Genomic DNA, 27926 nt, shown 5'->3' on the forward strand with positions numbered 1-27926 from the left:
TAGCAAATCCATACAGATGTGCCGGCTAGAACCCCACTCGCATCTCCTGCATCTCCGTGCCGCCTCGAAAGCCCGGCGGACAAGAGCCGACCCCAGCCAAAGGCTGCCTCCCAAAGCGGGCCGATGTACGGACGCACGATTGCCAACCAATCGGGCAGTGGCCTTCGGTGAGACGGGTCAGGTTTTGTTACTTTTCGAACGACGCGATGGCGCGACAAGGGGACGGGATGGCTGAACCTCGCTACACGGGCACGGAGACCCCCCGCGAGGTCGCAATGCGCGTGCGAGCTCGAGATCCAAGCGCTGGGTCTCAGCGGTGTCGGCTCGTTGCTCCGACACGATCACAGCCTTTGGCTCACACAGCAACCCAAAGCCTCCTTTAAAAAAAAAGTGTATTTTTTGTCATATATTTATCACAAAAATCTTGGTCCGGATTTATTTTAAACAAAAACATTTTATTTCCATCCCAGCCCGCTCCCCCGGACCTCCCCCGCCCCACCACCTCGCCAGCCCCCCCCCCCCCTGCCCTCGCCAAGCCGCGTGCGTTCACACTCGCACAAGCGCAACGTGCGTGCGCTTTTGTCAGACGGAATTACACGCGGCTGCCTCGGATGAATGAATAATGCAGCGGTGCCGTGAAACCCGGCGCGCTCGCTCGCTCGCACGCAACCCTGCCACTCGCCATCAGCAGCGCCAGCGCCACGGAGGGGGGGTGGGCGGAAAGACACGCGTGACTGCACCGCACTGCACTGCACGACACCATACCATACTGCATCACACTGCACCGCCACACACACACACACAAGGATCCCCCGTATAGCCTTAACAGACTGTTGGGGCAAGTGCTGTTAGCGAGCAGCGCCTATGAAGGCCCGCACGGCACACGAGGGGGTGGGTGGCCAGCATCACGCCCGACTGCCTTTGTCTCCCACAGTGCTGATGTTTTACACGCCGCACCGGGTACTTATATTTAATGCTGAGTTGACATGGGTGGAAGCCCAGCGCCGGTTCAGATGTACATCAGCAACGTTGGTCGTGAGGGAGCCTGGGTCGCCAGGCTCGTAAGCACAGCGGATCGGTACATCGCAGTACTCAGGGAGAGGTGGCGATGGTTGGGGGGGGGGTGGGCGGCCTTCATCCAGCAGTGGATTGACCATGGCTGATGTCGATGCTGGCTGTGTGTTTGGGGAGGAGTTTCATGACGAGGTAGACCAAGCAACGAGGACACTTTCGACGTGGAATCGTGAGGAGAATTCTCCAAACGTGGCGTGTGATTCAAGGCTGTCGTCGGCTGGCAGTAAAAAAATACATTGTTTGTTAAAAGTTTGGAGCCTAAAAAAAAGGAGAAAAATTATAGGCTTTTTTTAATATGTTAACGCTCTGCCACTGGCTACATTATAACGGAACATGCCGAATGGTTCATTGCAAATGAAGTTAGGCAACTATATAACCGAGTGAAAAGAAAGTTTGCTAAATAGATCACGCAAATAAGGGCTCTGGTGGTGTGTGAGTTTGCCCTCCTATCGCTGCGTGGACAAGCAGTACAATGACCTCCGCCCCCCTCCCATAGACTTGTGGCAAGTGCTGTTAGCGAGTAGCACCTATGAAGGCCGGCACGGCACACGAGGGGGTGGGTGGCCAGCACCACGCCCGGCCGCCTTTGTCTTCCAAGTGACGATATTTACACACCGCACCAGGTACTCATTTGAGGCCGAGTCTACCTAGGGGAGGAGGCCCAGGATCGGTTCAGATATTCTTCACTGGTGTTGGCCGTGAGCGGCAATCGAACCCGGGTCGCCGGGTTCATAGAGCAGCGTGCTAACCGCTACACACACATGTACACACATACACACGTACACAAAGACAAAGATCCCTCGTCTAGCCTTAACAGACTGTTGTTAGTGAGCACACGTACATACACACGTACATATGTACACACACACACACACATCCGCAAGTGCTGTTAGTGAGCACACGTACACACACATACGTACACACACACACACGCACACACAGGTACACACACGTACACACACACACGTACACACACACACGTACACACACACACACATCCGCAACTTTTCAAATTTTCCAATCAGCAGCGAAACGAATACATGGGCAAAAAAATAATCCAACAATTACCGAATCAGAAACTTCAGCCCTCCTCAAATTAGAAAACATCTAATCATGTGACAGCAATTTAAATTAAATAAAATGCACTTAAAATTTAGCAAATTTGCCAAAAATGCAACTCGACAACCCACATTGCTTCAGTATTTTTCTAATTTGCACCGGTGCCATGACCGTGTTGACAATCAACAAAGGGCACTTTTTGTTAAATGAATCATCCTCTGCTTGAGCATTCTACTTTCTCCCTAACCCATTTATGTGCCTTTCTCATCGTCATTAGTCAAGCTTCAATATTTTTTTTCATTTAAAGGTTTTTTTTTACATTTTAATCCTTGACCGATTGAAAAGAATAGCCAATTTAAAGGATGGCTGGTTTAATTTTTGCTCGCGCAATGCAATCACGGGGAACTCGTTGAGAATTGGATGTAATAGTAAATCATCGAACGAGGCGATGCATCATAACTTCTCTTGCCGGCGTTCCGTTCACATTTCAAGATCACTTGAATCCTCCCACGTCGATCACGGCCGGCTTAAAGAGATTGTTTTTAATTGAGAAACAAAATATGCGTGGGTTTCCGCGTTGTCTCCAACGCGCCAGGCCCGCGAGCGAGCGAGGGCGAGGGGACGTTCGTTTGTGCGCGTGTGTGTGGGCCTGTGTGTGTGTGCGTGTGTGCATGTGTGTGTATGCGTGTGTGTGCGCGTGTGCATGTGCGTGTGTGCGTATGCGTGTGTGTGCGCGTGTGTGTGTGTACACGTGTGTGTGCGCGTGTGTGTGCGTACACGTGTGTATGCGTGGACGTGTGTGCGCGTGCATGTGTGCGCGTGCATGTGTGCGCGCACGTGTGTGTGCGCATGTGTGTGTGTGTGCGTGTGTATGGGTGCACGTGTGTAATGCGTGCATGTGTGTGTGCACGTTTGTATGCGTGCACGTGTATGTGCGAGTGTGTGTGCGTTTGTGTGCGTGTGCATGTGTGTGTATGCGTGCACGTGCGTGTGTGTGTGTGCGCGTGTGTCTACGTGTCTTTTGTGTCGACTCGACCTCAAACGAGTACCTGGTTCGCGGTGCAAACATCGCCACTGGGGAGACAAATGCGGCCGGGCGTGGTGTTGGCCACCAACCCCCTCGTGCGCCGGGGCCGAAATGTATAGGCGCTGCTCGCTAACAGCACTTGCCCTAACAGTCTGTTAAGGCTACACGGGGGATCTTTGTCTTTGCATGCGCAAACAGGCTGGGGGGGTCTCACTGCGCCGCACACTCGGAAACGAATTTCGAGGCGCGCGGCGCGCAAACAATCGGTCTCGCAACAAAGCGTCGAACTTAACAATCGTTGCAGCGACGTGATGAGAAACAATTAAAATGTATCTGGCCTCTTTACTGCCGCCTCTGGCAACGGGCTTGCACTCGGAATCATAAGGAGACAAGTTTGAAAGCACGGGTGGGGCGTCGGACTGAGCCCAATCATCCGTCGCCCACCGGCAGCTAAAGCGTCTTCGGGCCGTGCACGGCTTGGCTACGTACGGTGCGAAAGAAGCCCAGCGTACAGGCGCACATTGTCATCTCCGGCTCAGGGCTGCGAGCAGAGAAGAGCACCAGGCCAGGAAGATTCTGGGCCAAGATTAATTTTTTTATAGGCAGCGGCCAGCTAGATCCGAACGGATCCCGGGTACCCGATACCCGTACCCTACCTGATACCTGGCTACCCGTACCCGGCCGAGTACGGGTATCCGTTTGCGACCCTGGTGTGGCCGGGTACGGGTACGGGTAGACCGTGAGTCACTGGTGAGTAACCGTTTGTCACTCATTTCCCAACGTCTTGTTTCTTCTCACAATTCAAGTTCCTAGAATCAACCCACCCGCGCCTGCAACATGGCTTCATCCCAGAGGTCGCAATCAGGTACCCGATACCCGTACCCTACCCGTACCTGGCTGGGTACGGGTAGGGTACGGGTACGGCCGGGTACGGGTACGGCCGGGTACGGGTACCCGTTTGCGACCCTGGTGCGGCCGGGTAAGGGGCCGGGTAAGGAATCAAAACCCGTTTGCGACCTCTGCCTCCTGCCCTTCGAAAATCTGCAATGGCCAGTGTGGCGAGGTACACCATGGGTGGAGGACTGATAAAGATCTTCAAGTTATTATTGTTTTAATTATTAGGTTAGTAAAAATAATGGCAAGGATGCGTTTATTTTCCCCCATTCTGGCCCTGAGAGATGACGAAGCCTCGTGTTGTTTCAGTTGATCAGTTCAACGAAAACTGACAAAAATTTACTTGGAACACTGTCTCAGCTATCCCAGCCAGCATGTTTCATAACTCTCAAACGACAAACCACACGCACACACATTCAGACAGACAGATTGTATATATTACAAATCATTTCCATTGTCCCCCGAGTAGTTGTTATTCGGTAGAATTGAAGGAATTCGGCAGAAAAGAAGGAATTTGCATGTTCTCTGCTTGTTCCGCGGCAGGTGACAAATCAAGTGGGACACGTGGCACACATGGCACGGGCTGCAGAGTTTGTGGCGCAGGGATCATGGAATCCCACAGGGGCATGTCGCTTGCAAAACAGACATACACGCACATCGGTGCCGTGACTCTGAAATCCTAATTAAGCAATTCCTATATGGGTTTTAATATAATTATTTTGACTTTCCCAAAGGGGGTGTTTTGTATATGTGTGTTAGTTGGTCGGCCCTAAAGGATTTATTTCAATATACTACACACTTATGCACAACATGTGTGTGGGGGGGGGGTGCAGAGGTCGCAAACGGGTTTTGATTCCTTACCCGTACCCATACCCGGCCGCACCAGGGTCGCAAACGGGTACCCGTACCCGTACCCGGCCGTACCCGTACCCTACCCGTACCCGGCCGGGTATCGGGTAGGGTACGGGTATCGGGTACCTGATTGCGACCTCTGGGATGAAGCCATGTTGCAGGCACGGGTGGGTTGATTCTAGGAACTTGAATTGTGAGAAGAGACAAGACGTTGGGAAATGAGTGACAAACGGTTACTCACCAGTGACTCACGGCCTACCCGTACCCGGCCGCACCAGGGTCGCAAACGGCTACCCGTACCCGGCCGGGTACGGGTAGCCGGGTATCGGGTAGGGTACGGGTATCGGGTACCCGGTTGCGACCTCTGGGGTGGGGGGGGCGGGGGGAGCGAAGGCGCAACGGTTAGCGCGCTGCCCTACGAGCCCGGCGACCCGAGTTCAATTCCAGCTCACGACCAACAACGGTGGCGAATATTTGAACCGGTCCTGAGCCTCCCCTAGGTCGACTCCGCCTCAAATTAGCACCTGGTGCGTTGTGCAAACATCGCCCACGAGGGAGACAAAGGTGGCTGGGCGTGTTTGCTGGCCACACCAACCCCTCGTGCGCTCTCCCAGGCTTACTTGGCGCACGATAAAAGGCACTTGCCCCAAAAAGTGTATTTAGGTTACACGGGGGATCTTTGTCTTTGTGTGTGTATTTCAACAACTCAAAGTCTCCTCCTCCTGCTCCTGTGAGCAAATGGGATGTTGCTCATCAGCAATTATGGCTCTGAACCAATTGTGGAAACATCACATTCCTTCTGCAGGGGTCAGTCTCGTCTTACCGATGTGCTGAGCTGACCCTCGACCGGGATTTGAACTCTGCTTTCTGAGTCGACGGCTACGTCATCCGATTCCTTTCACATTTCACACGCAGGGCGATCCATTCGTAGACACCCCACCGATTTCGAACGCCCCCTATTGCATTCTCCTGCCACAGGCGACTGAATATTGTGAAAGCAGTGGCTCATAGAAGTAGACCTGATGACGCGGGCAGTGATGAGCAGAAAACTGCCACGATTTGGACACGCATGAAGGGTGGACAACAAAGGGGAAATTCAAAGTGTTGTTGTTCGGGGGGGGGGGGAATGGAAGGAACCGGAAAGAGGAGGACGACCTCAAAGGGCTTGACGATGACGACGACGACGTCATCAGAGATTGGGTGCCAGAAAGAAGTGGCCACTACTTGAACATACTGGCACAAAACGGAGGAAAGTGGCAACGAAATGACGGTAAAGTCACGTAGGTAAAAAATGAAATTAAAATTAATAAAATAATAAAATCACCACGTTTCGGAGGCAACACAAGTCTCCGTCATCAGGTGGGACCGTCACAGCCAGATGTGCTGTATCAAGTGAGGGAAGGATTCAAGATGCAAGATCCCGATACGTTCCATTCATTGGCTACCACATTCTGATAAGTCCCCCCCCTCTCCTCCCCCTTAACTTGTATTTAAGAGCTTGCATCTTGGAATCCCTGCATCACTTGATACATCAAATCTGGCTGTGACGGTCCCACCTGATGACGGAGACTTGTGTTGCCTCCGAAACGTCGTGATTTTATTATTTAAATTTTTATTAATTTTAATTTAATTTTTTACCTACGTGACTTTACCGAAAAAACTAAGAGTATCAATCCTTGCAGTCACGAAAGCTTCAAATCTAGAAGAAATGACGGAATGTGCAGTCGACACCCACACTAATGGCTAATCTGCCTGCGTCGTGATCAGTGGCTTCATATACCCCACAGAGGAGGGGAGATAGCAGGCGGTGGCGGCGGTGGTGGCGGCACGCATCAGGAGAGCATTAAAACGCGTAACGAGTGCACTGAGATTCGGAGGAGGCGTGCGAGGGCTTTGAAATAAAATGTAGTTTTCTTGGCGATATTCTGTCCGGGTATCTCTAATGGGATCACCGCCGTACGAAGAGGCACACGTACATGAGTGGCCCCAGAATGCCGGGACACAGAGGGTTATTGCATTTATTTTAACGCTGGCATTAAGACATTTTAATTGTTTATACTTTGAGTTAATATTGTATCGACTAATAACGTTGGTATCTATTCTTTTTCTTCTCCTTTGTGTGGGGGTCACCCCAAATCCGTCGTTTACAAAACTCGACCGAGGACCCGGATTCAGACGACAAAATAAAAGTGACGAATGTTCCACGACCGCACCTGCAAAGTCCTAAACTCATTTCAAAAGAGAATGCATGCACCCGTCAATGTATGACAGGAGTCGTCGGTTTGAACGTCTGTTACAATTAATTAAATAATACCCCATGCTATTTTATTTAAACAAGTATTATAACCCTACGAGTGCCTGACTTTTCGGCCACCCTGAATAAGAACAACACACAGCAGCCTTCCATTATCGCGCAATTGCCCCGCATGGAACGTTCGCTTACAAATCGTTGCACCGTGTGGTCGTGAGTTTTTGAGGGATGGGACGGGAGGGGGGGGAGAGGGGGGAGGAGGGGGGGGGGAAGTTGGTGTGAAACCTCTCCTCTCCGCCACAACGGCGCGATCCTCCAAGGAGCGGGGAAACAAACGGACGTGATTCTCGACGCTCGGCTCACCGCACGCTCCGCGTCTTGAACCTCTTGCCCCTCTCGTCGCGTTCGAGAGGACAGACAGAGGTGGGGGGGAAGGCGGCGGGGGGGGGGGGTGCGGGAGCCGTCGACAATTCCAGCGTGCCGCCCACGAAATTTCCATTTGTTTATGTCGTGGCCGTGAGCGACGCTAATTTGCACGGCTCTCTGGATGTCGCCAAAAGCTGCCACGCGCTCTTAATGAGAGGCGGCCCTCCAGCTATTAATTAGCAATGCGGCGTCGAGCTGGTGGGATGTGCGGGAGAGGGGGGGGGTCAGTCGGGAATGATGTTTAACCTTTGCTGTAGCCTACGTGCCATGCTCCTGGGACAAGCAACACGGCGTCGGAGAACGAGTGAGCGAGTGAGTGAGCGAGTGAGTGAGCGGCGGGCGCAGCGGAGAGCATTTAGAGAAAGGGCACCCTCTTCAAATCTCTCTCCTACCTGGGGACCCCCCCCCACCACCCACTCCTGAGCCGAGCCATTCGATGATTCTGCAGCGGCGGTAAGCTGTCGAGTGGCGTGCGGGCGGTGCAATTGCACGGGTGACCCGCGGGCAGGAGGGAGCCCCAGAGGCCTCCCCTCTCCCGGGGGGGGGGGGGGGGGGGCAAACTCGATTCTAAAGTGCAGCGAGACGATGGTTCATTCGTCACCAACGACTGCGCATTCTCAACAGACAATGTAAACGAATTACTAAACTCGTTTTATGTTACCAGGTAAGGCCCGCCAAGCTTCGGAGCTTTTTTTCAGAAGCGACCTAGCCACAAATGATAGCTCAATGAAGTTGGCTTATCACGTGGAAATGTATTGCAGCTAAATACTCTAAATGCATGTTGACCCGGAGAAAGATCCACACGACCACAGGGAGAAAGAGAGAGAGAGAAACATGCAAACTCCAAATATGCAGCAGGCGTCAGGGTCTAGATCGAACTCAAAAACCTCCTGTATACTAGGCGAGGTATTTAACATCTCACCACCGTATCATGGTTTACTTTTGTAGATCCGGACAGAAGTTTCGGGCTGGGAGGGATTCGAACCGGTGATTCCAAGGCCAACTGGCTGAATGGGCTACTCAGCTGCCCGGGATCAAAGCCAACAACAACATCAACAACACCACTATTTTCTTGGTTCTTTCGGTAAAGTCACGTAGAATGGATATAATAAAATAATAAAAATAAAACATAATAAAATAATTCTCACGACGTTTCGGCCACAATGCAAGCAGCCGTCCTGAGGTGAAAAACGAGGTCCGTCGAGGCGACAGAGTCTGTGAGAATTATTTTATAATGTTTTATTTTTTATTATTTTATTATTTCCATTCTACGTGACTTTACCGAACGAACCAAGAAGATGAATCCCTGCAGTCACGAAAGCTTTAAATCGAAACGCCACCATTGTGATGGTGACGATGAGAATCATGATGATGATGATGATGGAAAGGATGATACGTTGATTTCCTGACGGGAGAAATGATAACAACAATGATGATTATGACAGTGACGCTGAATGAATTTGATAGGGACAGGAATGCTGCCGATGCTGCTCATTTTAGTAATGGAATTTACGGCGCGAATAACAATGACAGAAGTAATGATGCCACTGCTGCTGCTGCTGCTGCATTGATGATGATGGCTTTCTAAGTTCCCAATCAGAGCATTTATACAAGATAATTCTGAACATTTCTTAATTTGTTAATACATTTTTTATTTTGCTTGGTAGCAAGGTTTTCATTTGCTTGGTGTGTACGTGTGTGTTGGGATTCTTTCGCGCCGTACGTAGCCAACCGCGTATATGGGATTTGGACCTCGTATATAATTAACGTATAACGTTGTGGGTTGCTGTTGGCATGAATTCCGCTATATAAAACGAAAGTATTATTATTTACAACAAAAAAATTATATTTAAGGCAACGCAAAAAAAATCGCCCTGCTGCTGCTGCTCCCGGTGAAGACGACCCACGAAATCAATGCGACGATGACGATCGTGACGACGACGACTACGATAAGAACGATGGACGCTTCCGACGCGGCTATTCCCCCCCCTACCGCCGACAACGACGGCACAGGCCGATCGACAAAGAACGACCGCAGCATCGACGTCACCGCGCCCACGGCCACCACTCACAGATGTAGTAGTACTCCTGGCCGGGGAAAAACTCGAACCCCAGCGAGAAGGGAGTGAAGCGCAGGAACTTCTCGGAGAAGCGCTGGGCGCCCGCCTGCCCGTACGGCTTGTTGCAGTTCCAGCGCATGAAGCCGCTGGCGTGGTCACATGACCGGTAGCCGTCGTAGCTGACCAGGTAGAGCGAGTAGCGCTCCGTGCGCTCCTCCGGGGTGGCACGTGCGTCCGAGTAGTGCGGGCAGTACACGTCCAGGTAGTCGTTGATCTGCACGTCCAGGCTGTAGTCGTCCCTTTGGAACCTGCGACATAGCGGGAGGGGGGGGGGGTGTAGAGGGTTGGGGGGGGACAAGGGAGAGCGAGATGAGTAAACTGCACATCTCGAAATATTGTCGTCGATTCAACTCAGCTTCGCGAGAAATTTCCGTCGCATCCCGGGAAAACGTCGAGACCTCATTCAAAGGCCGCAGGAGAAAGAGATGACGAGAGAGAAACAACGTACGCGGCAAAGAGCCTCCGATGGAGAAGATACAAGAAGCACGGACTCGGATGGCCTCGGGCAGATAGTACCAAGCACGGAGGAGGCCGATTGCCTCGCCATTGCTGGCCACGTGGACAGAGCACGGTGGGAGCTCAATGGAGACAAGTGGCACCGCGGGAAGCGACTGGCCGTGGCCAGAGACTGGATAGCGTGGAGACATTTCAACCCAACATCATCAGCCACCGCCTGTTGATGGCCGGCGGCGGATGAGAAGACGGCCAACCACTTGGTTTGTAAAGTTGGTTTGTACTGATTGAGCCCTCCCCTCCCCAACCACCTCCACCACAACCGCCACCACCACAACTGCCGCCAGCACCAGCACCACGAGCACGAGAACAAAATGCAAAGATCCCCCGCATAGCCTTGACAGACTGCTGGGGCAAATGCTGTTGGACGAGTAGCACCTGTGAAGGCCGCAACGATTAGCACGGTTGGCTACGTATGGTGCGAAAGAAGTTCAGAAGTTAAACGGCACACGAGGGGGCGGGTGGTTCAGCACCATGCCCCGCCCGCCTTTGTCTCCCTAGTGGCGATGTTTACACGCCGCACCAGGTACTCATCATCACAAGCGGCAACAAATATTTGACGAATTGTGACGATTAAAATTTAAGAACCGCTTATTTTTTTTGTGTTTGTTGCTTCTATCGCGACGACAGTTTCGAGCAGTGGTTCTTAACTTGGGGTGCGAGATGCCCTTTCTGGGTGTGCGAGACGTGGTCAGATTTTTTTTCATCGAAACACAAATTAAGCATGGGCACCAGTAGCTGCATATGCTACGGGCCCCACACTTTCAAGGGCCCCGCGCTAGATGCTTTCAAGCTATCAATTCCGGTGCAGTGATTCTGCACTTGCTCTATCACTATAGTACTATACTGCCTTTTACGAACGGCTGGGTGTTTAATGTTAGCGATTTGTCGTATTATCTGGCTGTATAGCAAATGAAAAAATACAATTACTTTACTAAGCGAGTAAAAAATGTGTGTTTTAATATTTATGTTTTTTTTTAGTTAGGGCCCCTTTATAGTATATGTTACATGCCCTGTACTAGCTTCATCCGGCACTGATGGGCACATAAGTACATCGACTTTGTTTCATCAAACCTATGTATTAACATTACCGCTGGCATAGAGGCACCACGGTATGTGTTGTCTGTCGTAAGGCGGCGGTGATGATGATGATGGCGGCTGGCTTCCAGTGGCTTGCGGGCGCATCCACATTTAAATAGTCACCTATTGGACCATCGTTCTGACTGAGGACAAAGAAGAAACGCGAAGCTGTGAGCTCTCAACGGTCGAGGGGACTAAAGCCTTGGAACATTAATGATGATGATGATGCTGACGCTCATGATGATGGATCAAGTACGCTGCTGCACGTCAAAGGGACCATACAGAGAAGTGACAAAGCCTCGCCAAGGCCACTCATTGTGTTCTATGTTCGGCAATGGGACTTTTCAAGCAAACCTCACGCGCACGTGCGTGTGTGAGCGTGTGCTAACCGCTACACTAAACACGCGCGTTTGGTGTAGCGGTTAGCGAGCTGCACCACAAACCCCGGCGACACGAGCTCGATTCGCGCACACGGCCGACACCGGTGACGATGATCGGAACCTGTCCTGGGCGTCCCTGAGATCAAATCAGCCTCAAACGAGTACCTGGTGCGGTGTGCAAACATCGCCACCGGGGAGATAAAGGCGGCCGGACGTGGTGCTGGCCACCCACCCCTTCGTCTGCCGTGCCGGTCTTCGTATGCGCTACCTCGCCACCAGCACTTGCCCCAACAGTCCGTTACAGGCTCCACGGGGGGATCTTTGCCTCTACCTATCGTGCCAGTGCGCGTAAGTGCCGTGCTCAAAAGGCTCTCGGCGTTACGATCGGAGCACAGAGATCGTGGCAGAGCGTCGGTCCAGGCAGAACATGGCCACGGGCCAGATAAGCCCCATTACAGCGGGGGCCTTGCAACGAAAAGAGGGGGCGGAGGGGAGGGGGGGTGCGGCGTTCGATGCTACAAAAAATTTGCGCCGCGGGCTAACGAGGGCAATTATGTAAATGTGAAGCATATTCACCGCGGTCAATGAGGTCGCCGCGAGCAAGCGGGGAGCGTCTTCGTTATGACGCGGCGCCCCCCCCCCCCCCCCCTTTGTCTCATGCGGCGGTGGGGGGGCACAATCACGTGGTGGGATCGTGCGTGCCACGTGGAAAACGCGGCCTCAATTCGCCGCTCTACGATGATATTCTATGCGGGAAAATAAGCAAGCGGGTGGGGGGGGAGTGGTTGTCTCATGGATTTACTGGGCCCTGTCGTAGGAACGTGGAATTTCCACGGCTGGCCCGGCTCATTCTCCGTCTACCGTCGCGCGACCCCCCCTGGGTAGCGGAGTCATTGCATTTAGGACGAATCTTATTTGTTGTTGATGACTTGTTTGTTGTTGACGACTTTTGTTTGTGCTTTTCGTTTCGGTGCCATTTCTCAATTTTTTTATTCTTTTTTTCGCTTAGTAGCAAGGGTTTTCATTTGTTTGTTAGTGGCCGTACATGGGATTAGGTCCCTTAAGACTATGAAATAAATTGACAGCGTTGTGGGATGCTATTAGCACAAATGTAATAAAAGGAATATTATTTTGACATTTTCAGGGGGATTGGGTCAACGGGTACGAACGCGTGATCAGCTTCAAAGCAAGCCCCGAGTTGTGACCCTAGACAGGAAAGAGAAGCAGAGCGGAGGGAGGAGAGAGAGGGAGATGAAGGGAGGAGAGAGCCGAGAAACATAAGACGACTAAGAAGGAAAGAAAGAAGGGAGATTGGGCGGACGATGACATCGCTACTTGAAGGTTCGCGCCACCGTGTAACGGTGTAGCTGCTGCTGCTGCAGCTCTGTACCCAGCTCAGTCTACATGGCCCGGTGGGAGCCAACCAAAGTGTAATTCATGTGCAAGTGTGTTTTCTTAGCGATGAGCCGCTGAGATGGTGGCTCTGGGAGTTCCCTTTGGGTCTGGTAAGGGGTGAGAGGGTAGGCGGGCGGGGGGGCACCGCTGGTGCTCGGGAGGCCGATGTAGCCTGGAGGAGCGGTGGCGCAGCGGTTAGCTCGCCGACCTATGAACCCAGCGACCCAAGTTCGATTCCCGCTCACGCGCCACCAACATCAGTGACAAATATTTCAAACAGTCCTGGGCATCCCACCCCCCCCCCCCCCCCCCCCCCCGGTCAACTCAGCCTTACATGTGCAACTGGTGCTGTGTGTAAACATCGCCACCCGCCTCCTCCTGTGCCGTGCCGGCCTTCATAGGTGCTCGCTAACAGCACTTGCCCCAACAATCTGCGAAGGCTATAACGGGGGATCTGTCTTTGTGTATGTTGGTTCATGCGTGTGCGCGTGTTGGCAAGTGTCAGTGGTCCGTGTATGTGTCTGTGCATTTCTGCGTACACAGGTACAGGCAGACCTCGTTGAACGCTCAAGATTCGTTCCTGGAGCAGTTGCATATATGGGGATGTGTTTCCGGACAGAGTCCAATTCACGGCCACGGCTAACATCATTGGCAAGTGGTATCTGAACCGGACCTGGGCTTCACCGCTCCTGCCGATTGGTCATGAGCTGCATTCCGCACCAACCTGCAGTCTGGTCCAACAACCCTCCTGTACCGACACGGCGCGGACAGATCTTTATTCAGTCGGGTATTGAGAGAGGGCTGAAAAATTACGATCTTGTATTTTATTACGCCACTTTTTCCGATTTAACATTCAGATTTCAATCATCATAATCTCTTCGTGACAGCGAAGGCTCTGAAGTGGGAATGCGACGACGCCCACCTTAAAAAGGTAAGGACACCATAAAGTACCATTCCATTCATATTTACCGTTCATAGCATCGCAAAGTGCATAACTCGTTTAATGAATGGCTTGACAGGTTTTTATTTAAGAAAAACATTTTTTTGTAATAACTAATCTCCCCACGCATCCCTTGCTGCCTGTGCGTGTCACCAATCTTCGCAGGCGTCTGAACACATTTTCGGAAACGTCTCTTTCGCAAAACCATTTACCCTGTCTCTTGATTACCTGTGCAAGGATGATCATAAAAAAAAAACATAATCAAAACATCGTACATATTTTCGGCGAATTAAAGTCAGCTGCTTTATTAAATCCGCCGCTGGAAATTGGCAATGCCATGCTAAGCAAGTTTTCTGCTCAAGTGAATTCACAATGGTTTTCTCATTTAGCCGTTCACACGCCAGAATATATTTGTTTCCTTTGGAATCTGCTCCTTTGTTTATACTCGATCTGTGGCGAGCAAATGAGACATGCAAGGACGCGACATCTGTCCTGCTTGGCAAATTTTTTTTAAAAATCTCCCCCTTTCAAGGCGAGAATTTGAAATGCATCACGCGCACTGCTAGCGAGCCTGTTTATTTAGAAGGTATAACAATAGCCTGGAAATTAAACTAAACAATTCCTTTTTTTTACCTCCTGTGTGCCAAGCAATGGAATTATCATCCCGCCACCGCAGATAACATCATAGTGCAGTCAAAGTTGCGCAAACTCCTATCCCTTTACTCCTCACCCCCCAAACCAAAGATATTCACACCAACTGCCTCTCACCACCCACTGTGGCCTAGTACTTGGCCCACAAAGGATGCAGTTTCTCTGGGCAGGAATCTATGAAAGGCTGATGCTTTAAGGATGGCCTAGTGCTAGAGCATTCTAAACTAAACTAAGAAATACGTTTTGGGTCTTTTGGTAAAGTCACGTAAATAGAAAATTTATATAAAAAAAATCACGACGTTTCGATCGCAACACAAGCAATCGTCTTCAGGTGAAACAATACAGCAAGCGGACTTTACAGAAAGACCCAATTCCTGCAGTTACGAAAGCTTTAAGTCAAGATTTAAGTCAAGATTTAACTATGAAACTATTTTATTAGTTAAGGCCCACTTATCTGTATAGCTCGTTTTTAATAAGCGACCTGGCCACAAATGATGGCTCAACTAAGTGGCTTATCACGTTGACATTTATAGCAGCCCTACACTACTTTAAACGCACGTCGATTCCGAATGTGGAGGGGGGGAAATCCACGGGTAGAAAGAAACACGAAAACTCCAAATATACAGCAGGCGTCACGGTCGGAATCGAACCCACGACCTCCTGTATACCAGGCGAGGGAGTTAACATCTCCTAGCCGCCGTGATGATGATGAGAGAGAGAGACACGCAAACTCCAAATATACAGCAGGCGTCAGGGTCGGGATCGAACCCACGACATTCTGCCGCAGTTGCCTGGGCCAAGCTTTTGGGACACTACGTGGTGAATCACAATAAACTAGGCTGAGGTGATGGGAGTTTGTTGTTTCATCAGTGGTGGCTCGAAGCGTGAGCAAGCCAACCAAAGCTTCGGGTTGCCCATGCAGCTCAAGGGAATCATGAAAATAGCTCATTTCAAAATCTAACAAATCTACCCCACGTAACAATCATATTCATACCTCTCATAGCTACCGTGTCTATACCTCTGTTATCTCATCTGCTGCATAAAAAAAATGCTACATTTTTCTTATCGCACTTTATCTCTCTCTCTCTTCTGTCAGCTCACTAGGAGTGTATACCGTTGAAAGGGTACAAATTCTGCTTAGGGCTCCCAACGGGCCAGCAACAACAGCACCACCACTGCCACCACTGTTTATCGTTACCACAATTTTAAGTGTTCATATAATTACAATGATTGTTCGTGAGCTGCATTCCTGCAACACACACCAGACAGGTTTTCGTAAGCGGCACACTCACATCGCTCTCAATAACCATCCGCTTGTTTCCACCCTTCTTGAAATTAAAAGGAACTGTGTGCTCTGGACGAGTTTCACAGTGGGAAAATGTCCACAATGGTTTCTGGCGCTCGAAAATGTTCATTCGCTCGGAGATTCGGGGACGAGAGGCGCCGTCGTGAGCGGAACCGCACAGAGGTTAAACTGAGAAGTCGCGCAAAGACGACGCACGGAGAGACGCGTGATTGGAACTACGTTGAGACACGGACAGAGAAGAGGTTCTCCCATCTCGATACAAGTTGAGACGGGGGGGGGGGCAGCAGTAAAAGAAAAGGGAAGAGGCTTTGAGATTCCACAATGCCCAGTCGGCTCTGCTGCTTTGCGGCCGCTGATAGCGTTAACCGCGCTAGAGCTGGAGACAGAATGAGAAAAAAATGTAAAAAAAACAGTGGCAGTATATATTGACCACGATATTAAAAAAAAGACAAATTGTTATTTTCAGCAGCAAAAACCAGCATCCGATCAAAACACCTCGTCTGGCAAAGATGAATAGCGCGATCTAAGTAGGCTACTTTTTTCCCCGAGACCGACGTTTAAATTTTTCATTTTGGCCGAGCCTGCCAAGTTTCCAGAGAACTCCTAACCAGTTAATGTAGCCGGTGCGGGGCGGGGAAAGGTGGTGGTGGCGGGGGTGGTAGTGTGATGGTGGTGGTGGGGTGGTGGTGGTGGCGGGGTGGTGGTGGTGGCGGAGGGGTGGTGGTGGAGTGGTGGTGGGGGCATTAGACTCTGAGTCAGGATGGAGGTGGAGGTCTGGGGAGCGACAGCCTTGCGGGTTAAAGCGCTGCACCACGAGCCCATCGAGCCGGGTTCAATTCACACTCACGGCCACCAACACCATGTGACGATTATCTGAACCGGTCCTGGGGCCTCCCCTAGGTCGACTCAGCCTCAAATGAGTACCTGGTGCGGTGCGCGAACATCGCCACCGGGGAGACAAAGGTGGCCAGGCGTGCGTATTGGCCACCCACCCCCTCGTGTGCCGTGCCGGCCTTCATAGGCGCTACTCGCTAACAGCACTTGCCCCAACAGTCTGTTACAGGCTTCACGGGAGGGGGGTGGTGGTGGGAGAGTTGAAGGGGGAGGCAATGAAGGAAAAGAAGAACATGGCTGCCTACACACACACACAAAAAGGGGCCGTGAAAGTCATGCTCAGGCCTTGTCAAACTTCTGCAGTAATGAGACTTCCCGCACACCTGCTTCTAATTACAGGCCTTTAATAGCATGGACAAGGAGGGGAGCGGGTGGAATACACCGGTGGGTCCATGCCGAACTCATTGGGCAAACTAAATACGTGTGCAATGAAGAAGTCACTTTGGTGAACGTTTGATAAACATCAAACTGGCCACACCAACTGCTCATAGGTGCTCGCTAACAGCACCTGCCCTGCAAAAACAGCCTATGTTAAGGCTAAAACACGGGGGGGGGGGTCTTTTGTGCGTTGTAGAACAATCAAAATGCTTAAAATGGTTTGGGTGTGTTTCCTTTGTCGTCGAGAAGAGGTAATATTTTCTACATATGATACAAGGCGTTATAAATATTGTGTTTTATTGGATTTTCTTTTCGGAGCGGCAATGATTCGTTTTTTGAGTGTGTGTGTGTGTTTGGTGACTTTTGGAGCGGTGTTATTGAACGGCCTCATGGCACTGCGTCGGATGGTTTGCCTGGCGACGTTTGTTTTTTGGAATGTTTCTGTTTTATTGCTTGATCGTATATATTGTGGGGAGGTTTTTTTTTCTTCTTTCAAGAGACGATTTTATTATAAAGTAATCTTCCTCCAGGCCCAGTGCTTTACTTGCATCATTTTTACGGGTGAAAGTTTTTATTAAAGTTTTTTTTTTCTCTCTTTCTCAAACAGCTGCATTATATTATAACGTGTCTATAAAAGCAACCTTTATACGCACAATATATTTATCACAATGTGTGTTATGTACGGCACACAAAAGAAGGGCGAGTGGTCAACACCAACCCCGGTTGCCTTTGTTACCTGTTGATGTTTACGCACCGCAACAGGTACTCTCTTTAAGGCTGCGTTGACCTAGGGGTTGCCCAGGACCTGCTTCAAATATTCGTCACCTGTAGTTGGTGTCGTGCGAGCGGGAATCGAACTTGGGTTGCCGGGTTCGAAGCAGCAGTGCGCTAACAACCGCTGGCACCCACAGCTCGCAAGCAACTGCTTCTCGTGGGCAAATCACGCACGCGAAGAAAATAATTGAATACAAATTAACATAAATTCATCAGTGTTTTGATTAAAATCTAATTCATTTTTTAAACATATATTTTCTCGTGCTCATTAAATATGCAGTATTTACAGTTTTGCTGACATAAAGCGGCAGAGAGAGAGAGAGATAAGAATCAATATATAAAAATATATAAAATAAACTGACATTATCCCGACAAAAAAACACGTTGTGCCACCCCTCGCTGGGTGTGACGCATGGGCCGCGGGGATCGGTAGAGGGGGCGGTGGGGGGGCAGTGGGTGGGGGGGCAGTGGGTGGGGGGGGCAGTGGGGGGGGGCAGTGGAGGGGGGGCAGTGGGGGGGGCAGTGGGGGGGGGGCAGTGCCACATCCACAGCAGCAGAGCCGCCTCTGCCCAGGCTCGTGTTTGTAAACCAAGATATTCCGTTTTTCGTGATGATGATGCTGCTGCTGCTGCTTCTTCTTCTAAGGCTCAGTTTTGCATGAGATTAGGATGGTGGTGGAGGGGGGGGGAGAATAATGACTGCATTTTAAGTCAACGGGAGAGGCCATGTATGAGACCAAGGCTGGAATATTTTTCCCCCCACTGCTTCGGGCTGATGGGGGGGGGGGGATTTGAAAAGGTTTGAGAGAAAAGATGTTCTGGGGAGGGGGGGGTGGTGATGGAGGGGGCAGAGGGGAGGTGGTGGAGGGGGCAGAGGGGAGGTGGTGGTGGCGTTCGAGACGTGGGGGAAATGAAGTGAGTGTGTGGATGTGTTTCACATTAAGATTCAACGGAACATAAATTTAAGCAGATGCTCGCGCATTGCTGCTGCTGCCGCCGCCGCCTGTCTCGTTCATAGCCAAGCCTCTCTCTCTCGGCAGGGACCGCTGGATGGGTAACGTCAAAGCGGCCTCTCTGGGGCGTGCTGGAGAGGGCTTCTCCCGGCATCGCATTCTCTCGCCATTAGTTTTATTCAATTGCAGGAGAAACCCTCTGATCCGTCGACATACGGGGGAGGGGTGGCGAGGCAGGACCTGTTTTGCGGATCGAGTTTTTTACAATCGGGTTTAATTGTAATTTTATATTAAACCCGATCGTCTGAGATTGGGAGAAATCCGGTTTAATTGGTTCTAATTGCAGAACCGCACTTCGCCAACTTCTCAACGATGGGCTTCATCCATTCCAAGCTCAGGAACTCACTGGCGCCCACGATTGTGGAGGAGAAGCTCGTGTTCATCAAGACCAACCTGCCCGCCGCATTCTACGACTACCCCATGCCCGATGGCCCCGAGTAAGATAGCAGCACCGACGAGGAAGCAGCCTAAGCCATGGATCAGAGTTTCGTATTTATTAAACCAGGTTTTAATTCCCCGAAAACGGGTTTAATTGTATTAAAGAAAAAACCCGATGCCTGCCGCTGGAAAAATCTTTTTTTTTCACCCAATGTTATCTGCAGGGTTGTCTGTCACCCCTCGGATGATTGGAGTAATTTGCCCACCGGACGCTGATTATCTACGAAAAAAAAATTGCGGATAATTGGAAGCCATTCTTCAACAACAACAACAAAAAAACGCCCGTTTTGGGTTAAAGTCACGGAATAGCGGCGGATAATTGAAAGGTTTCTAGCCGCCGCGGGTGGTAACGGGAAAACCTGGAGGCCAACCGAGCCATTGCGTGTGACGAATTCACCGAAAGTTAAACAACAAAGGGCCGCCAGCCCCGACCTGCAACAGCACCGAGACGTCTCTCCCGGCGCCAAACAGAGGTGACAAGCTTCGCGCACGATCGTCGGAAGGGCATGGTCGGCTGGGTGGGTTGGAGGTCACGTAAACAAGGAGAGAATTGAATTTTTTTTAAAAGCTGCCAAAAGATAGCAGCCGTTTCGATTAAAGCTTTCGTGACTGCAGGGATTCATCTTCTTGGTTTTTTCGGTAAAGTCACGTAGAAGGGAAGTAATAAAATAATAAAAATAAAACATAATAAAACAATTCTCACGACGTTTCGGCCACAACGCAAGCAGCCGTCCTCAGGTGAAAACCAGGTCTGTCGAGGCGACAGCGTCTGAATTCAGACGCTGTCGCCTCGACAGACCTGCTTGCGTTGTGGCCGAAACGTCGTGAGAATTGTTTTATTATGTTTTATTTTTATTATTTTATTACTTCCCTTCTACGTGACTTTACCGAAAGAACCAAGAAGATAGCAGCCGTTGCTGCCGTGACCTCGACGCTTACGAACAGGGTGGCGCGACAACACGAGGCGGGAACGGTGCCGGATTATCCCGAGTGGCAAAAGTAGCGACACGTGCTCCGGGCCCCGCACTTTCGAGGTCCCCGCGCTAAAAGCTTTCAAGCCATCAATTCCGGTTCAGTGATTCTGCACTTGCTCTATTACTATAGTACTATACCGCCTTCAACTTTTACGAACGACTGGGTGTTTGAGGTTAGCGATTTGTCCTATTATCTGGCTGTGTAGCGAATGGAAAAATACAATTACTTTACCATGGAAGTAAAAATTGTTTTTATATTTATGTGTTTTTTTATTTAGGGCCCCTTTATAGCAACATATGCTACAGACTCTGCACGAGCTTAATCCGGCATTGTGCGGGAGGGTTTATTCAGATCCACGAGCGGTTCCTCGTGCAGCAGCAGCAGCAGCATCAGCCCCATGCGCACTCGCGCATGAAGATGGTACCGTGATTATGATTACAATGATGTTGTACATCGTTGGATGTTTACTTATTCAAGGTTGGGTCAACTTGGGCGAGACCCAGGGCAGGTCCAGACACGGTATACGACACCGCGTGTAAGTAATGCATGGCCGGTAGAGGGGGGGAGGGATGGAATTCAAGTTTGCTGCGATGGTGGAGCAGTTTGCAAAAAATACACAAAGACAAAGATGCCGTGGGTGGCCTCCACAGGCCGCAAGGGCAAGTGCTTTTAGAGGGCACCTATGAAGGATGGCACAACACGCGAGAGAAGGTGGTGTGGCCAACACCACGCCGCCCCCTTTAGCTCATTTAAGGCTGAATCGACCTAGGGGAAGCCCAGGACCGGTTCCGCGTGCAAGAATTGAACTCGGGGTTACTGGGTTCAAACCGCATTGCACTAACCGCTACACCACCACTCCCCTCTGCACCACACACATGCATACACACGCAAGCACAGATGAAAATCTGCATCCGCACACACACAGAGTCGTATATATACACACAGAGTCAAATATACACACACACACGGAGTCATCTATAGACACACACAGAGTCATATATATACACAGAGTCAAATATACACACACAGAGTAATATATACACACACAGTCATAAATACATACACACAGAGTCATATATACACACACACACAGAGTCATATACACACACACAGAGTCATACACACACACAGAGTCATAAACACACACACGCGCACTGGCCCATACAGGCAGAGTTGCACGTAGGGAGGGTCTCACGTGCGTGAACACAATTACAGCCGCACGTGCAGTGTGGCCAACGTCGTAATAAATGTCCATTGTGGTACACGGCCACAGTACAAGATTCCTTCAACATCCATCCACAACCGCGGCTGAATGGGGGGAAACTTGAATTTCCTTTGAGACACAAGCTTGGGTGGCAACACGTTTTAACTTGGAAATACTGCTAAGGGATTTTTTTCCCCATCTCTTCTACCCTCCCCCACACCACCACCCAAAAAAATTATTCTGGCAGACTAATACATCGGGGTATTGGAGGAAACACACTCACACATGCGGACTCACACGCAATATCTACTGCAGGCGTAGTGGGGTTTTTTTGTTTGTTTGTTATTAAATTGAACAAGTGCCCAGTATAAAGCACGAGCGATGGGGGAGGGGAAGGGAGTGGGCAGATATTCCTCGGACGACAAGCCCAGAGGTCAGTTGCGCACACGGCAGGCGAAAGGGAGGGTAATTGGGGCTCACTGCCCCTACCTACTCACGTACGTGTGTGTGTGTGTGTAATTATGTATGTTGAGCTGAGTGGACTTGCCAAAGACTGATACCAGCGGTGTCAAGATCGGCCTCTGTGGAGGAGGCTCGTGAAGGACTCTACTGGGCAGTTGGAGGCAGTCGCCCTCCAACAACAACGGAGGTGGGAGGAGCGACGCTCACAACAACGAGCGGAGCGCCGGGTGGCAAAAGCACAGCAAGTTGGCACAGTAGGGGGCACAGGTGGTGCATCAGCCACTCATCTCGGACATCTCAGTCAGTCGACCCGTGGCACCTGCTGGGTCTGCCCCGTGACCTCCTGCCAGCGGGCGTTCGACACTTCACGTGGCTGCGACGTGCACGTAGCCTGGCAGAAACGTCGTGATGACGTCACTACCACTTAGTGGCGAATGGCGGTTGTTACGTGTTGAACTTCTTTCGCACCGTACACAGCCAACCGTGCTCGAGGCAACGTTCGTGAACGTGTTCTGTAGACGTAACTGTTACAATGTAATGGACATCGTGCAGGACTCGGGCGGTCCGGAGGCTGGCAAAACTTTGCTTGTGCACGTACAGATCTGAGTGGGCCCATGAGCCAGTGGTAGAAATTCCACATTAGCATTGGCAGAGGCCAGTCTCTCGAATGGATATCCCACAAAGTGGTCATCCAATTTAGCCACCCTGGAAGGATCATGGGCTGAGTGGCGAGCGCTGACCCACAGTGCCAACCAACCAAATCTACTTGAAAAGTTACTGTGCTGCACAAAGACACAAACTCACAAACACACGCGCACAAGGCTCCCCAACACCAAAGACAAAGATACTCCCATATAGCATTGACACACTTTTGGGGCAAGTGCTGTTAGCGAGGGCCTTTGAAAGCCGGCACGGCACACGAGGTGGTGGGTGGCCAGCACCACGCCCAGCCACCCTTCTCTCCCTAGCGGCAATGTTTTTATACACTGCACCAGGTACTCATTTGAGGTCGAGTCGACCTAAGGTAGGCCCAGGACCGGTTCAGATATACATCACTGGTGTTGGCCGTGAGCGGGAATCGAACTCGGGTCGCCGGGTTTCGTAGCTGCAGAGCGCTTGACCACACACACACAAACACTCTCTCTGCAACATGGGGCCTTTTGGCGTTCTCTGGTCCGACACCAGTGAGACTTGGCCCTAAAGAAGGCTGTCTCTGGTGTAGACCAATCAGTTTCAAAGACAATTCCATATATTATCAGAGCAAGTTTTTTTTTTAAACACGCTCACCCCAAGTGCTGTGTGTGGTTAACGCAGACACGATTTCTCGCTGAAAGTTTTCTGCTTGGTGTTCGAACATCCGAACACAACAGCTGTATTGCCAGAAAGGGGTAAAAAACTCTTCCAGTTGTCTTCATACTCTCTCTGCAACTCGTACGTTCCAACACACGAGGGACAACTCTGCGTGCGCGTGCACGTGACCGCCCCCCCCCCCCCCCACCATCAAACCGTGCATTGCTCGACGGCGAGATGCGTCGAGGAACGCACGCCGCGTGGAAGGCGACCACGAATGATCCCGGGAGTTGACCGAGGGAGCACACAAATGCCGGGACACACGAATTTTGCGCTTTATCGCCGACTGCCGCTCTCTCTCGCTTGGTGGTGGTGGTGGGGGGGGGGGGGGCTAGGGGCTTTTGCAGTTCTCATTGAAGCCGGGGAGCAGCGGGTAAGTTCAAGGCCTCTCGCTTAATGGATCGCACAATCAATGGCAGCGCTGTGGGCCTCCCAGCCGCAAGCCCTTTTAACTCTTTGCCTGATGATCGCGCTCTGTTTCAGCGCGTGCCACCATTTGATCTTAAATACTTTAATCGTAAATAAAACAAAAAAACCCAACTAACGCACGCACGCGCACGCACGCTCTGGCTATAAATACGGATGCGCGCGCGCGCGTGTGTGTGTACGCAAAGTAGAAGTCGTCGTAGAAGTGTGGAGAGCGGAGGTGTGGCGGTTAGCGCGCTGCTCTACGATCCCGGCGACCCGGGCTCGATTCCCGCTCACGGCCAACACCAGTGACGATCATCTGAACCTGTCCTGGGCCTCCTCGCCTAGGTTGACTCAGCCTCAAATGAGTACCTGGTGTGGTGTGTAAACATCGCCACTGGGGAGACAAAGGCGGCCGGGCGTGGTGTTGGCCATCCACCTCCTCGTGTACCGTTGCCTGCCTTCATAGGTGCTCGCTAACAGCATTTGCCCCAATAGTCTGTTAAGGCTATACGGGTGATCTTTGTCTACACAAAGGTCAAAGGGTGCTTTGTATATTTTCGTACCGTTTATATAACATATATTTATGAAAACATAATTAAGATGGACAGCCTTGCATTATTATCTTTACGCTGGAAACTGCTGGGGAAAGTACTGTTAGCGAGCCTATATCACATACAGTATGAGTGTTTAACCCGGTCATCTTATCCGGAAGGAGTGACTGGTCGCTGCCATGAGAACGGTGAATTTGCACCGCTGGTTCAGAGGTAAAGCGAGCGTCACCCGGTTCTCCTTTGAGCAGGGGAGACGGTCTATCATCACCGACTCGATGTTCACAGACGCACACACACACACGTGGGAGCCTGTGTGTGTGCGCGGTACTGAATAATGCATAAAGATTACAGCATTCAGCGCGCATAGAGTGAGGGTTTGGGGTGCTGTTACCAAGCAGCTATTAATGTCAGCAGCGACTCACAACCCACAGACCTGCTTCAGCCAGTCACTTTATGCCGAGTCAATCTAGGGGTAGGTCCAGGTTCAGGTTCCCAATTGTCCAAAGGTGCTCACATGATGATGGTCCGGGATTCACACGTGGGGTCGGTGGCATTTGCAGCGCGCAGCACTTGAACGTCGGTTTCCGCATCTTGCGTCTGCCCTCGCCGTGCAGGTGAGTGAATCTAAACGGAATTTCTCATTTTGTGCGGAACCAATTCGTTCTGTGAAAATAACCCAACTTTTTTTTATTTTTTATAAAACGCTGTCAACGTGTCTTTCCCCTCGCCGCTCAGGATGCATATCAGTGCGGCATGCTTCTCCACTGCCAGCCCTGAGTCAGGGGTGGAAATTCCACGTTCCCATGGCGAGAAGCCATTTTCGTGCACAGGACAACCACCGGTTTAAGCATCCCACAAAGTGCTGCTCATTGAATCGGCTGCGGGGGAAAGATGGACTGTGTTGACCTTTCAACCTTGGAAACCTATCCTATTGAGGGTTTAATCCTCCTAAGCACTGTGCCGTCCTTATGTTGTCTTGCTTTAGCACGTATTGCATTTATTTCAGCCACACGAATTCGCGAGCGCACACGCTTAAAGGTTAACACAGTCGCAGCGCAACGCGTATTGTTGATGTCCCCTCTCATCCACTCTCTCATTTTCCATTGTAGCGCAACTCATCTTTCAACAAATCGATTTAGTCAATTTTCAGCCGAGCTGCAGAGGGGGGGGGGGGGGGCAATGAAAAAAAAGAGAAAACAAATAAATAAAGTACACGTCAACTGGAAAATGTTATCAAATTTTCAGTAATAATACCACCGCGGTTTTGGCAGCAAAGACCCCGGGCCTCGCCGGAGCTTCATGCATCAACAAGTCAAATAAGCCGGAGTTGTATTTGTTTAATATATATGTGTCGCGGGTGGTGATTGTGTTTGATTTTGGATAAGAAGTACAACGAGAAACAAAAGATATTAAAATGTGAAGGCGGTTGGCATGTGGCGAAAAATGCAACAAATTGAGTTTACTTTGGCAGTGGGGGGGGGGCAATCATCCCTAATGAGCCTAATTGCTGAGATGGGATACGATTGGCTGAAATTTCTTCCCTCGAGGCTCACTGATTGGTTGACAGCAGGGGGGGAGGGGGCAGACGGGAGGTGTCCTACAGCAACTCGAAGGCTCTCGGCTTACCACGTGCCCGGAGGGAGTTTAATCTGATCTCGTTAACTCTTTGGCTGTCTTCGTTTCTACTTCCCCCCGCCGCCCGCCCCATATCACGCGAACAGATTGGGGAAGGGAAAAGGGAGCAGAAGAATAAGAGGACGAAGACGACGAAGGAAAGTGTGTGAGGAGTTTAGGGCCGTCCATAAATGACGTCACGCAACTAGGGGCGGCGGGGGGTCAGACATTTGTGACGATGCGTGACGGTTTGAGAAATGTGACGTCACATCAAAATGCCCAACTTTAAATAAATATAGACAGCAGGGGCCGTCCATAAATGACGTCACGCAACTAGGGCCGGGGGAGGTCAGACATTTGTGACGATGCGTGACGGTTTGAGAAATGTGACGTCACGTCAAAATGCGCAACTTTAAATAAATATAGACAATACGTTCTACTTAATTAAATAGACTTTTTAATAAATGTTTTCTCCTACAACATCAGAGTGCAGCGCCACATTGAATACGCACTACAATGACAATAGTTTAAAGCGATTCGAAGCATGTTTTATTTGGACGGCCTCTTTTGGGGGAGGAAACACACACCCCACACGCGTTACATACTTGCAGAGGCACACAAAAGACACGCGCGCGAAACGGACTAAGATAAATTCTAGCGTTCAAGGAAGATAATGAAACATAATGACGGATGACTGAGTTTGAGAAAAATGGCCTCGGGATGAAGAGGAGGAGAGGAGGGGGGGGAGAAAAAAAAGAAAACAGATTTTTAGATGGAGATGTGGAAGAGGAAAGATGGGGTCCGATTAGACTCCGTCCCATTTTGTTACCGCGCACTCGATCACGGGCCGCGAGCCACGCGACGAGATTTTATTACAAATGTCACCAAGATTGAATTGATCTGCCTACTCATTCAACATCGCGGCGAAACAAACACTCCGCGTTTAACCTTTCCTCTTTAAAAGGTGCGTCTCTCTCTCTCGCGTGCGCGCGTGTGTGTGTGCAAGTGGTGTGTAAACAAACGGCACCCTGGCCTCACCAGCGCATGTCGCCAGGATCTGCTGGATGGACGGCGATGTGGAACAGCGCCGGGAACGTCCCGAAGCTGGTGAGTTTTTGGGGCCGTCCATAAATGACGTCACGCGATTTTGAACGATTTTTGACCCCCCCCCCCCTCAAATATGATGTCACAAAGCTCTGCTCCCCCCCCCCCCCAAAAAAATAAAACATGCTTCAAATCGCTTTAAACTATTGTCATTGTAGTGCGTATTTAATTTGGCGCTGCACTCTGATGTTGGAGGAGAAAACATTTATTAAAAAGTCTATTTAATTAAGTAGAACGTGTTGTCTATATTTATTTAAAGTTGCGCATTTTGATGTGACGTTACATTTGTCAAACCCCCACCCCCCTCGTCACACATCGTCACAAATGTCTGACCCCCCCCCCCTCCCCCAGGTGCGTGACGTCATTTATGGACGGCCCCTTTCGAGGAACCGAACGTGGAACTTCTGGAGACCATTGTCAGCAGAAACATTTGCGACGTCACAAAGACTGTTAAGTTGAATAAATAAATAAAATGTTGCGTCTATAAATGCATTGTGTTTTCAATCAATTAAATGTAAAATGTGTTTTAAAAAATGTATTTAAAAAAATTATAAAAAATTAGAAAAATATAAAATCTATTTTTTTAAATTTCCTCGTGGGTTTCACCTCTTGGTTAGCGACCGGTTCTGGACAAGTGGTTCCCGAACCGATCACGTTCAAGCGGAAAATAACCGTTTAGCTTCGGGCTCCGCATCACTGCTCAGGGTCACCCACTGCTGCCAGCGGTTACCAATCAGCGACGGTTACGCTCGTGTCTATGCCACGTGGTCCCTTCTCTCGACAAATGGCAA

General features: G+C 50.5%; 1 protein-coding gene across 3 annotated transcripts in view; it reads right to left on the minus strand.

Moving 5' to 3' along the window:
* The window catches only part of LOC133355244 (ephrin-A5-like), a 193485-nt gene that overhangs the window by 32614 nt on the left and 132945 nt on the right, over positions 1–27926 (minus strand). For all 3 annotated transcript variants that reach the window (XM_061572625.1, XM_061572624.1, XM_061572623.1), the window contains exon 2: positions 9656–9951. In XM_061572625.1, the coding sequence (XP_061428609.1) occupies positions 9656–9951 (296 nt within the window). The remainder of the gene's footprint in view (positions 1–9655; positions 9952–27926) is intronic.

This window comes from Lethenteron reissneri, chromosome 50 (assembly GCF_015708825.2).
Source record: "Lethenteron reissneri isolate LAM-NWPU_2019-01 chromosome 50, ASM1570882v1, whole genome shotgun sequence".
Classification (NCBI taxonomy): domain Eukaryota; kingdom Metazoa; phylum Chordata; class Hyperoartia; order Petromyzontiformes; family Petromyzontidae; genus Lethenteron; species Lethenteron reissneri.